The 12860-nt window shown below is 35.2% G+C and overlaps 1 protein-coding gene across 1 annotated transcript in view; it reads left to right on the top strand.

Moving 5' to 3' along the window:
* ERC2 (ELKS/RAB6-interacting/CAST family member 2) overlaps positions 1-12860 on the top strand; it is a 401801-nt gene that overhangs the window by 256627 nt on the left and 132314 nt on the right. Inside the window, exon 14 of the mRNA XM_071755842.1 lies at positions 6425-6572. Within this exon, the coding sequence (XP_071611943.1) occupies positions 6425-6572 (148 nt within the window). The remainder of the gene's footprint in view (positions 1-6424; positions 6573-12860) is intronic.

Here is a 12860-nt window from a genome sequence, read left to right as displayed (position 1 = left end):
TGAGAAGCTGGCTGAGTGCTGTACATCACTAGTTCAAACATTTCTAACTTGATTTAAATTTAATGGTGACTTTTAAAGTTGCATTTCTGTATTTTGTGGAGTACAGCTTAAGTAGTAAGGGCAATAAAATTTCTTGTTTCTATAAATCTTGATCTTGGAATTCTGTTATTCAGTTGGATTACGATTGGACTGTTTCTAAGAACTCACCCCACCTCCCCAAAAGTTGTCATGAGTTCTTTTATTAAAGCTCAGAAAATTATTCTTAGACTAACAGAGGTGGGGAGTAAAGCAGGAGTGTTTACAGAGTTCACTTCTAAATTGACTGTGATAAGTGGCAATGCAATGTATTATGATTAGGGGGTTCTGGGAGACTCTTTAAGAAGGTTAACTGCAAGGCAGCTCTCAAAAGAAAGCATTTATCTTAGTGGTCATCCTTCAGTGTTTTATATTACTGAGAACTTCTTGTGGGTGGTTAGAACCATTTTTTGTGTTTTATTAGCTGTATCTTGAATACCTCCTACAAGCTGAATGACAGTTTAAGGTTATTAAATCTGTTCTTAGTACATTTTTTTATCCATAGTTAATCTTGACTAAATATATGCTTGTGAGCAACCTTTTTTTCTCAGTTGTTGCCCATATTTGTTAAAGAAATTATTCTGTCTGACATTTGTTTAGGCTGCAGTTTGATAGAATACTGTATACAATATACTTTTTCAGTTTGGCATTCAGCAGAGTCTTTCATGGATTTATTTCTTGTTACATTATCTTATCTTCTTCCTAGTATACTAAGGCTTCCTTATTATATTGAATAATTTTGTTCTATCCAAGACACTTTCACAAATGCATATTCTGTGTCTGTATTGCTAGATATCTGTAGGACTGCATTTTTTCAGATGCTAGGTAATGAGTTGCTTTGGTATCATCTTCTTTATCATAATGATTATTTTCATACTTAGTTCTCTATATATTTTTCTTTAATTCATTTTTTTCTTTAACACTACCTTCAGTGACTTTACTGAAAGTAAAGTTTATATTTTTTTTTATTTTTATATTTTATATTTCTTGTTTGTCTCAAACTGTGTCTATTATCAGATTATAAATTGATAGATCCTCCCAAGGAAAGACATCTCCATACTTTACTATCATGGAGAAATGGCTTATGCAATATAAAGTCATTCTTATCTGTAATTGCTGCCATAGAAATTTTCACAGAAGCTTGGCCATTCTCAAGTTTTGTAGTGTTCTTCCTTTCTTCTAGTCATAGGAAGGCTTGCAGGCATTTGATGGAAGGAGATAAAACAAGACAGGAACTCCAGGACTATGATCTTAAATGAGACAGAATAAATCAGCTTCCAGCACTTAGCATTCTGTGTTTCTATGATCAGTCATTTCTTTGACCACCTTTTTTGCTGTCCTTTCAGCAGTCTCCACATTCAAAAGAATCACTTCTGTCTTGCAGCCTATTTCTGTTTATATTTCACAGTATGATGTTTGCCTTGTTCACAACAGATCATTAATGTGGAGTTCTTCTTAGGTTTCTAGACAGCATCTTTGGTTTGTCAAGACATTTTTCTTTCTGTCTTCATGGCACTTGAAGAGCCTCACAGTCCCAAGTCTAATTGAAATGTGAGAAGTAGATTCTCTAGTCCATCATCCATGTAGTTAAAGAAAACATTAAGAAGAGTGGAATCCTGAATAGTTTTGGGTGGAATACCACTTAGGTAAATAAATTAATTCCATTCCATTAGGAAGGGGCTGTTCCTTTCATCTTTTCTTTTGTATTTTAGTATAAAGTGATTTCAAGTATACTAAGATATTTGTGCAAGTTTCTTGGTAGTTCTCACTGGAATCATAAGTACCTTAAGACCTGATCTCTCAGCTGCAAATGTGCTCATCAAGAAACTGTTACATCCACTGTTTTTGTGGTGCAGTAGAATGTAGTCAGGCTTTGCCAGAGGAGAAATTTGATTTCATTAAGTTTTCCTTTTCCAGGGGAAAGTTCTCCCTCTTCTTTTAATGAGCAACATTATGTGGAAGATATACAGGCTGGAAATCCTAGGAATTACTTTATGTATTTCAAAGGAAAATGTGCAGAATAATTACCAACGTGGAGCAGATGCTGTTAGATTTAACATGTATTTTATTAATATGTGAGTTTATCTGGTTTTACTGTGTACAGTTACAGTGATTTTTTTTCTTGGTGTTAAAAATATCACCCTGTTATTTGTATAACAGATTAGTTTGCCAAAAAATAGAGGAAAAACTACTAATAGCAAAAGGGATTACTTTTTATAAATATTACTGCTAAAGAATGTCATTTATTTCAGTGCTCTAATAAATAATTTTAAAATGTATTTTATTACCATCATTTATTAAACAATAAGGAGACATTTTGGCTGCAGATAGTGATAACATCTCTATAGAACTGTATTTGGATAGCCCTTTTTTTTTCCTGACAGAGTAGATAGTTAGGAATTATAAATTACACTTACACTCTTAAGCACGTTAGCTGGAGAATATATCAGATAGTATGTTATTCTTGGTGTGAGTTCAGGTCTAGATTTTCAAAAATCCTTGGACAGAAATGTGTGATGAATTTCAGTTTCTAGCTTCAGTGGCAGAGTATCACTCACCTGAGAGATTCAGACAGAGGCCTTGCCACCTGTTTAAGATTTTTGAATGAAGTTTATTTCATGTTTGTAGGTGAGAAAATGGACATTGCCAGCTGTTTTGCTGTCACGTTAGCCTTTTCCCCAGTGGTCAGATAGGCTGATTTCTAATGTTTCCTGCAAAAATGGTCACTAGGTAACTAAAATAAATTGCTTCTGTTAGACAGGTTTGATTCTGTCATAGGAAACCTGAAGTATACTGGCAGTGTAGCAGAGCACCTTGCACAGATGTGGATAAACCTCTGTGTGGTGTGTAGCAAATGTTCTGTGACAGTGTAGGGCTCTAGCTCTGTCACCACAACCTCCTTCGTAAAGGCTTGGATCTCTTAACTTCTGATGCTTCACCAGCACAGGCAAAGTATTTTCCCACCTCTGTATCCTAGGGAGTTAGTGAAGGAATTACAACTCTGGAAGTATGCTAGGTCATGTAGAAGCAAAGGAGGTCACTTCAGTTTCTTTAGATACTCTCTCAAATCTGCACCTTTATTTTGTACTCTGTAAAATAATACTAACACTGCTGGCTCTCTCTGTCTTCCCTCTGTTTACTAAGGATGTAAGCAACCAACACATATCATTTGTTAGAATATACATCTTGTTAACCCAAATGCCTGGTTAAATGCCACTGGATTATATACTTGAGGTTATAACTGTTCAGATTATCCATGATAACAGACACAGATAATATGCTGACACACTCCAGCACTGTGTCTGTGCAGACAGGTGCAGACAGCTTGCTCTGCCCACACTTAAGGAAGCTGTATTTGAGCCACTTCCAGTCAGGAAGCCATCAGCTGTTGTGTGGCACTATGCCCAAGCTCCAGCACCCTGTCTCTCAGCTAAATGAGGCTTCACAGCTTTTTAACCTGAAGCTGACTCCCATTCAGGTGGCTTCCAGAGTACTGGCAGTCTGAGCTGGAACTCAGCTGACCGCCTGTGTAGGTGTTTTCATCATTCCACTCTGCTGTGGAAAGACTTCAGTAGAAACCCCCATTCTTATATCTTGGTGCAGTTGTCTCTTAGTATTTGTAGATTTAATGCCTCCCAACACCACTTACATTCACTATAAAGATAAAATAAAAAAAAATAAAATATTGACAATCATTCTGAGGGGCCCGTTCAAACTTGTGTGTGCGCTGTGGGTTTCATTCAACTCTTAAAGTGTCTCAGTGGAGGACTTCCAGAGTTTTATGACAGCAGCTATTTCACATGACTGTGTACCTGGAGGTGTTTGTTATGAATCAATATTTCCTGAATTAAGTGTTTGGTTACGGATTTTCCCAAGTATTTTCCCAAGATAGTAGAAGTGATATACTGAATCCTGTGAGCCACAAGACAATAGAGAACAAAGATTTTGTTAGCTTTCCCTTGCAAAAACGGTCTCATAACTTCTAGTTGGCTCTCATAATCCTTCAACACTGTCAGATGAGAAAAAGCATGCTAGGGTCTGCAAAATCTTGTGGTTTTTGGCTTTCAGAATCCAGACTGAAGTTTATTGCATAGCAATTATTACTATGAATTAAAGATTAGGATTTCAGTGGTTACTATGAATAAAAGGTTAGGATTTAATCCCACTGGTGTTAATTGTAGACAGGGCAAACCTTTGTCCTACATATTCTGAAAAACAGAGAAACATTGTGAAACCTTTTTTATTTTTTTTTAAATGATGTTCAAAATAGCAAGAAAACAGTTGCATGATGCAAATTAAAAATTGGAAACTATTCCTTGTTGCAAAGTATTAGAACATTGCTAAAACTTCTGATTTAGTTTGTAAATTTAATACAGTCTGTTATCAAATAAGTAGTGGAACTAATCTAATCATACTTAATTTAGAAGAGTCTATTTTGTACTAATGCAATATGTTGTTTCTTTAGCTTTAAACTTAGAGAATACCAGTAGCTAGTGCTTTACTCAAAAAGCTTATGTTGTCATGCCTGAAAAAAACCCCACCTTCTAGGGTTAGGACAAATTTCTAAAACAGAGAAGTAAAGACATTATGTCAAAGGTACTGTGCAGAAAAATCAGAAATTGTGTTAATTTTTTCTTTCCCTTTTAGGCAGATACTCAAAAGAATGCATATTTAGATTTTCATGGTGCATAAATTCTCTTCTTTGTGCAAGGTGAAAGAAATTGTTGAATACAATAGCAAATCAGCTTTCTTCTATTTCAGTACATTAAAAAGTTAAGATTTGAATGAAAACGTTAAGGAATTGATACTGTGTTTGACTACAACACATAGAAACACAATCTTTTAAAAATTACCCTACAGCAAGCTTTATGCATTGTGTTATAAAAAACAGTTTATACCTATATCTCATTTCAGGTTAGCATTTTGGATGTGCAACCGCTGGATATGTTTTGTTTTTTTTAAACAGCAGTTATTTTTAACTTATTAATAGCTTTCATGTAAATTGAGACTGTGAGACTTATGACATCCTCTTTTAAACATCATTTAACTGTGATTAGAATGAAGAAGACATAATAAGAAATGAGACTACTTAAGTGTATGAATAAAATACAATTGTTTATCTAAAATTGATCCATCTCATAACTTTGAGAGTGAAATAAATGAGTTGTTTTTCTTCAACTCAATCAGAAATATTGTCCTTTAAATATTTACCTTAATACATTAGGAACTTTGAAATAAAAATGAAATAGCTTTCTCAACATTTTTTGCTGGCAGGGCAAAAGACTATGAGAATTCCAAACTTGTAGCTCACCTTGACTGTATGAAGTTCATGATGTTCTCATATTCTTACATTTATTGGCAATTGGCACCTAAGGTTACTTTATTACTTAGTGATTTACTTTTAGTGATTGATCTTATATTGTTCTGGAAAAATAAGCATAGGCTATAACATGTTCTGTTCTAAAAGCTATTAAATATTAATATTTAACATTTTTCTTGGCTCATAAGTCATAGTCTTTCATTGAATGCCTTGCATCAGATGAATATATTTATTTTATTTAGGAAAATAAAAGGCAGATTACCTGCTTGCCAATGTGAGCATTTTAAAGTATCAGAATTCATAAAATTACCTTTGTTGTTGTATGTCCTCACAAGCTATTTACAATGTGCCCATGCGAGCTTTCTTGTAATGCTGTGTGCTTCTGTGTGCTGTAAATTTCCCTTTGCTCATGTTCAGTGAGGGGTCAAGTTGCCAAAGGAAAAGATTCCTCGTGAACAATTAGATCAAGGAACTTCTTTTCTTGATGATATATTTTCCTTCTGGAACTGCAGTTTTGTGGTGACACAGTGAATAATAATAAATCCATAGGAAAGCATTTAAGTAAATGTGAAGACAGTGTCCAGCAATTTCTAAGTCACATAGGATACCAAGTTAATGCAAAAATGCTTTATCTTGCATCATTTTGCTTTTTATTATTCAGTCTGTATAATTTGAATAATTCACAACAGTTTACTGTAAGACATTCTAGAGTTTGAAAAAATGAATTTAAAAACATGAATACAAAATATTTTGGAAAGCAAAACATTTAACAGAAATATTTTAGATTGTAGTAAAATAAACTGAGGTAAATATTTCAGGAAATAGTTAAATAATGAAAAGTCTATAATGAACATTTTGGCTAATCAGTTTATTTCATAATTTGACTGAAGGTGTTTGCTATTTAAAGACTGTTCAGAAGGTAGTTGATTGTTCTCCCAGTGGTTAAACGAAGCATCTCATGTAGTATGAATAGTAATATATGTTCTATTTCAATGAATACATCACCATTTTTGTTTTAATTTTTTTCAGACAGGAAGCTTTGCTCGCTGCCATTAGTGAAAAAGATGCAAACATTGCCTTGCTTGAACTGTCTGCTTCAAAGAAAAAGAAGACTCAAGAGGAAGTAATGGCTCTTAAAAGAGAAAAGGACAGACTAGTGCATCAGTTAAAGCAGCAGGTGGGGAGACATTAATTTTCATACTTTCATGGCAATTTTTGTTGTTTGTGGTATTGTAACCTCATTTTAAAACCCTTCAAGCCAGATGTGATGTGACAGCAGTTACAAGAGGTAGGAGACATTCAGTGTTTCTGCATTGATTTTCTGTGTTTAAGTATTTAGCTGCATGTTTGCTTGGCTCATGTTATATGCAGCCAATACACTTTCTGTTTTCCTACCTCATACAGCTCCCAACCTTCTTCATTATTTCAGACAGAGGAGAGTAGATGCTGCTTGCCATCTTTCTGACCTTCTCCTGTTCAGTTATTTTGCTCATCTGTTGTAAAAGAAATGAGTTTTCAGAAGGTTTCAGGTTTTCTGACAGGTTATCTGGAAATCATGATGAACCTTAAAATCAATTCTCAAATGAAGGAAAATCATCCTGTCTTCAACACTATATGTCATTTGAGGTTTTAGCAAAAAATATGTAGCTACAAATTCTAGAACAAGATTTTATTACAAGCAAATTTACATTCTGCTTTATTAATGAGGAAAATAACAGTGCTAGACACAGTGCACACGGACCAGAAACAGTGTGTAGGTCTCTTCTCCGTCTAATTAAAATGTTTAAAAATCTGCATAATGTGCAGCAGTTGCTCCCCCTGATTTTTAAAAGACAGTAATGGCCATAACCAGAAGAAATACTCTAGAAAGAGGACTAAGGATGTTCAAATAACCTAGGTACTGAAGACCTGTGCTGTGTATCATGTACTTAAACACCTTCCCTCTTCCAGAATAGGTAAAAAAAAAGGGAAAGATGTTTTCAGACCACATCTGCAGCTACTGTTACTGATGTTTTCCTTTGTGTGACATTACTGAATCCCATGATTTTTTGCTGGAGGAGAATACCATCAGAAAAATCATTCTGGTCTTCATAGCCTGGTCAAAGTAACCACTCTGCTGTTAGGCAGTGTGCCACTTCTATGAATGAGAATGTCAGGTTGATAGAATTTAGGACAGATTGCATGGTCAGTGTTGTAAGTCTTTATTTAGAATCTGCTTTACATTCTGTAGAATTCCATGCAATCAGAAACAGAAAGTTAAGGAAAATCTTACTGCTCTGCTACGTTTCCAATAGACCCCATGCATCTAATAATTTTAGCTTTTTCCCACAGATCTCTAAAAATAGGAAGCAGCACCAGAGCACCATCCACATGAGATGCTGATCTCATTGCAGACATTCCAGCCAAATGCCTGTGTGCTAGCCATGATGCACTCATGTCTCAGGTCAGTCAGCTGGCCAGGAGACATTTCACCTAAATTTTATGTGCTAAATAGGCAGATGTGCTTTATGCTTTTTAGTATTTCATCCCACTGTGCTACATTGGAGCAGATAATGTTACATCCCAAATAATTTTAGGAAATTTTGTTCTGATTTTCTTTGGAAAAGTGAAGACAGTTATTTTCTCTTTTAGCTATCTTCTTTTTTCACCTCTATTTTTTATTACTGAAGATTAAATGAATAGACTACTTTGCCATCTTCCATAATACCTGTCACAGAAATTTTTGTGACATGTTCACTATAGATGTGGGTTCTTTTAATTGTGGGTTTGTTTTTTTGGTGGTTTGTGGGCTTTTTTGTTGGTTTTTTTCCCTTTTCACTATTGTTGAAAAGTGTTTAAAACATTCATACCTTTCTTCAGAATGAGTGAAGGAACAGCAAAATAGGACTGCTAGAAAGGCATTGGTTTGGATGACTCAGTTAGAAATTTAACCAAATACTTCAAATACCTCCATTATTTATAGTGATAAAGATCTTCAGAAAAGCTATTGAACTGGATTAAATTGATGCCAAAATACTCTGTGTTATCTCAGACACCACAAAGAAAGATACCAAGAACAGGAATGTGGTTTAACTAGGTCACCTCTTTATTACACTTAAGAATTGTCTTTTGATAGAAGCTGTAAAGGTCATTCTTACTTCTTCAATGTCCTTGGGAGAGCCATTGTCAGCCCCAAAGTTTTCCCATGTTCATCCAACACAAGGCTTGCTGGTGTTACTCTTCCCTGCTATGCCTTTGCTGGGCAGCAGAGGGGAAGTGACTGAATCCACACTGTGTGATATATCCACCCTGTTCCTGTTCCTAGAATCTAGTGAAAAATCAGATACAGTATCAATTTTTTTTTCATATGCCTTTCTTTGTCCCATCCCCATTTTCACAGCTGCCACACTGCTGTAAGTAAAAAGAAGAAAAAAGCCCAGCTTCTCCAACTTAATGTGATGACGAAAGGAGAGATAATGATAAATATTAGAAGATGTCTCACTAGATAAAGCTAAACATTAGGCCCCCAAATTCACTTCTGTTCAATATTCTGTAGGAGCAATCTTTGCTTGGACAGGCAAAATAACATGATGGGCAATGACAAAAATCTGTATTCCCTTCATGTGTATCCACAATACCAAATGGCTTTTGGATGCATCTACCTATCCAATCAAGTAAGAAGCATTCTGTTCATGGCTACAGGAGGCTGAGAAATTATCAAGGCAGCAGAGCAAAGGATGAGAAATGCAGACCTTAAAGAATCCCAGGAGTTTCTTTTTATGTTGCTTTTTTCCATGTTGCTCCTCACAAAGGCTCTTTCTGTAAGTGATGGGAAAGCTGCATCTGAAGCTCTGGAGCTGGAAATCTTATTAGCAGAGCATGAGTAAGAATAAGCTTTCCATATTCCACAAAAAGGCCTCAGATGATAGAAGTAAATGTGCTGGAAACAAACTCCTCTTTTCTCCTTCAGCATCTGCAGTTCATTTATTCTGATATATTTACATCATAGAGGAAGTGCCCTTCTTAATTTGTACATCAAATATTGCATCTCCTGAAAATGAAAAATACAGTTATGTCTGTCCTATGTTGCTACAAAATCCCTCCTATTACAGGTACCTCAATTTTACGTTTCTTCATTAAATGTAAAAATATTTTCTACTGCATTTCAAAAGAAGTTGGTTTACTCCACTTATTTTTCTGTTTTCCTTTAATAATTCCTGCTCTACTTCCAGTGTTGTCCAAATTTTTTTCTGAGAAGTGTTCTTGGAACCAGACTTTTATTTTGCCATTGTGTTAGACCTGGAAAATGGACAGGCAGATGTTGTAATTGAAAGCAGCAGTTAATACAGCTTATGTCTTCAATCAAGTAGAAAAACTATAGGGAAATAATTTGTCATTGTTTCAGAGCTGTATCTGAAGTTAGAAATTTGCATGAACATAATTTCACCTTGCCCGAAAATCTACATGTCCTGTTGTAGATGTCAGCAAATCTCATATAGAAACAGCCCCTAGAGATTCTAGAGATGATCTAGAATTCATCTGGTGATGCTGCAGTTGAGCTTCTTATTGCATCTGATCTCCTGATATCCCTTGTATCCTGTATGTTTTCCAATAACATCTTGTTTTTCTAAGACTTGTCATTTTAGTAAAGAAGTAAATTTGAAATTGACCTTGAGTGAGCAGGAGCTTTACAGTCTGAAGTAGAAAGTAGCATTTTAATTAAGTTTTATTGTATGACCTTTACATACAGGTGGATCTCTATGGCCTAAATAAGCTGGTTTGAAACTTCAACACTTGTATTGCACCATGTATCTGACAGTTTGATTTGATTTTTTTCTTTTCTTTGCAGTTTGGGGAGTTTCTATCTCAGAACCTTCCAAGGCTCTCTTTCTGCTTCTGTCTCTGTCTGCTGCTGTCTCTTTTGAGTGGTATTCTAGAATATGTGGTTGATAAATTCCAGCTCTGCCTTTGTAGCTATTTCAAATCCTGCTGTACTATGGATCATTGCAATGGATAATACCTGAAAAAAAGCACACTTTACTCCAAGCCTAGGATGCTTGATGGTTTGCTAATTCTATTGAAATGATGGCTTCAGTGTCCTAGGTGGAGTTACTGTAGCTTAGAAAGTCCTCTGCTGATAGGAAAAAGTAGGTAGAAAGGGCTTTTTTGAGACAGAGCTACAAAGGCTGTTTCTTGAGAGAGTAGAGGTATGTGTGTGAATTCATGAAATATCTACTTATTGTCTGCCTCTGGAAAATTATATTGGTGAAAGTATATTTCCTGGCGTCAGAATTATTTTTTTCACACAAAACATGTGAATGCTTTTCCTTCATGTTTCCTTGAGCAGGAGAGAGCCAACTCTTGCTTTTTCAACTAACTCTGATGAGGCCACTGAGGGCCACCATTTAAGGGAAGGGCTTATGGAGTTTTAATGGATATACTTTGTAACATTTATAGGCAATTACCTAGTCGGAATCATCAAAATGGTTGCAAATTTGTCTGCTTCTGTTCAGAGTGCTGTACAAGAGCTTTGGTGGCTCCTGTCATGATAGGTCATTGTGGGTATCCAAAGCTTGCTTCATATTTAAAGAGATAGGGTACAGCATGTAGATGTCTTAAAGGCTCGGGAGGTCAGTTCTGTTAAACTCCATGGAGTAACCTGAAGTATTGAGGTTACTCATAGAATATTATTGTTATTGGAGTAAGGCCAGATTAATAGATTCTATCACTGTGCTGTAATGTATTGCAGACTTGCATTGAAATGGAATTGCCTAAATACAAATGCAGCTGCTTTTACCACAGACTTACACTGTGAAAAACTTTTCTAATCACTCTGCTGGACTCCTGAAGCATCCTGATTTATTTTGTAGTTCAACTGGAAGCTCCTTTGCACCCCATAAACTTCCTCGGGGTTGCTTAAGAAGAATATTAACATTGTGCCACAGGGAATGAGCATGTAAAATACCATGAAAAGAAAATTAAGATCTTTTCAATGTGAAGGAGTAACAGGCTATTATCTCACAGGCACTATTCTGGCAAAGATTAAACAAATAGGGTATCCTGCCTCCTTAGACATAAAGAGTGTATCCATATAATAAACTTATTTAGTGTCTTTTATTTTTCATGTGGTTTGTCTTACAACAGTGATGTCAGTTATTGTTCAGTTTGGAGGCAAAGTATTTACTTCACAAATGCAGCTTCCCCCTTCCCCCAACATCAAAACGACACCTGCATGCTTTTCTCATTAACTGTTCAATTAGTTTTAATAACTGTTTTGCACACTGACAAATGTACTCATTTCCATTGCTCAAGAGTGCCTGCAGACTGACAAAGAATGTCCCAATAGCAATCTAAACTAAAACAGAATAAAACCAGAAAGTTTAAAACATTTCAATTGCAAATTTCCGGGATTTTCTCTTTTAAAGAGTTAATGAATTAAATAATTCTCCTCATGCCAAGTGTGCAGTTGCATGCCTTTCTCCAGTTTTCCTGTTCTAATTTTTCTGGCCTTTTTGAACATGAAACAGATTATAAACTCCCAAGACCATCACAGTTCTTCATTCTGAAAAAGGAGTGTCTTAAAGAAGTTAAATATACTGCCTTTGTAAGGCAATGGGAACATATGTGATTTATTTAAAATATGAAGCTACAGCTGTACATTTATTAAGGACCAAAATATTATTTATGTGAATGAGTCAAGCAGTCTTTTTATGGATTGTGACTGTGTGATATTATGTAAAATTCCTGTTATTTCTAAACTGGAAGAGAAGGGTTGGGATTATCTCAAGTGCTGGCTTATTTTTACAGTTTTATCACATATTTTCATGATCTAGGAAAATTATTTGTATCACAGTGCACCCACCTGTAAAATTAGTAGTAATAATAATGACCTTTGTGTTGCAAACACCTTCCCATAAGGCACGAGCATATTTAGTTGTTATGATTTAAATACAATTTAGATGCTGCAATTTTTCAGTTAAATATTTATGGTTTAAATAAATAGGAAGCATAGAAATACACTCCCAGAAAAATAGAAGCACTGAAATGGTATTGATTCATACAAAAATCCTATATTTTGAGAACCATAAAACTTTGTAAAGGGGTTAAAAAACCTTTCAGAAATACAGTTTTATCCTAGATTACCACAAAGGCTTTACTGAACGATTACATAATATTTATAGTCACCCTGGCCAAGATTCCTTTTGAGAATTCTGAGACAGCTATTTTTAGAGAAATTTGTATAGGGATGCAATCCATGAAATAATTAGCTTGAAGTCCTTTTTTTAGCACATCTCAAGAGATTCTGGTAAGAGCAGAAGACGCTGCTATGTTACTGATTCATTCTGAACTTGGATACTACTAGAAAATTTCCCAGTTGCCTCTTTTCACGCTTGGGATATAGAGCCAAAAATGTAAGTGGAGTTGGCCTAAATGCAAGGACTCCTAACTCCTTGAGACCATTTTATTTTTCTTCTCAAAACATGAA

The sequence above is a fragment of the Heliangelus exortis genome, chromosome 12, assembly GCF_036169615.1.
Source record: "Heliangelus exortis chromosome 12, bHelExo1.hap1, whole genome shotgun sequence".
Taxonomy (NCBI): domain Eukaryota; kingdom Metazoa; phylum Chordata; class Aves; order Apodiformes; family Trochilidae; genus Heliangelus; species Heliangelus exortis.
This window is presented reverse-complemented; position numbering and strand designations above follow the sequence as displayed.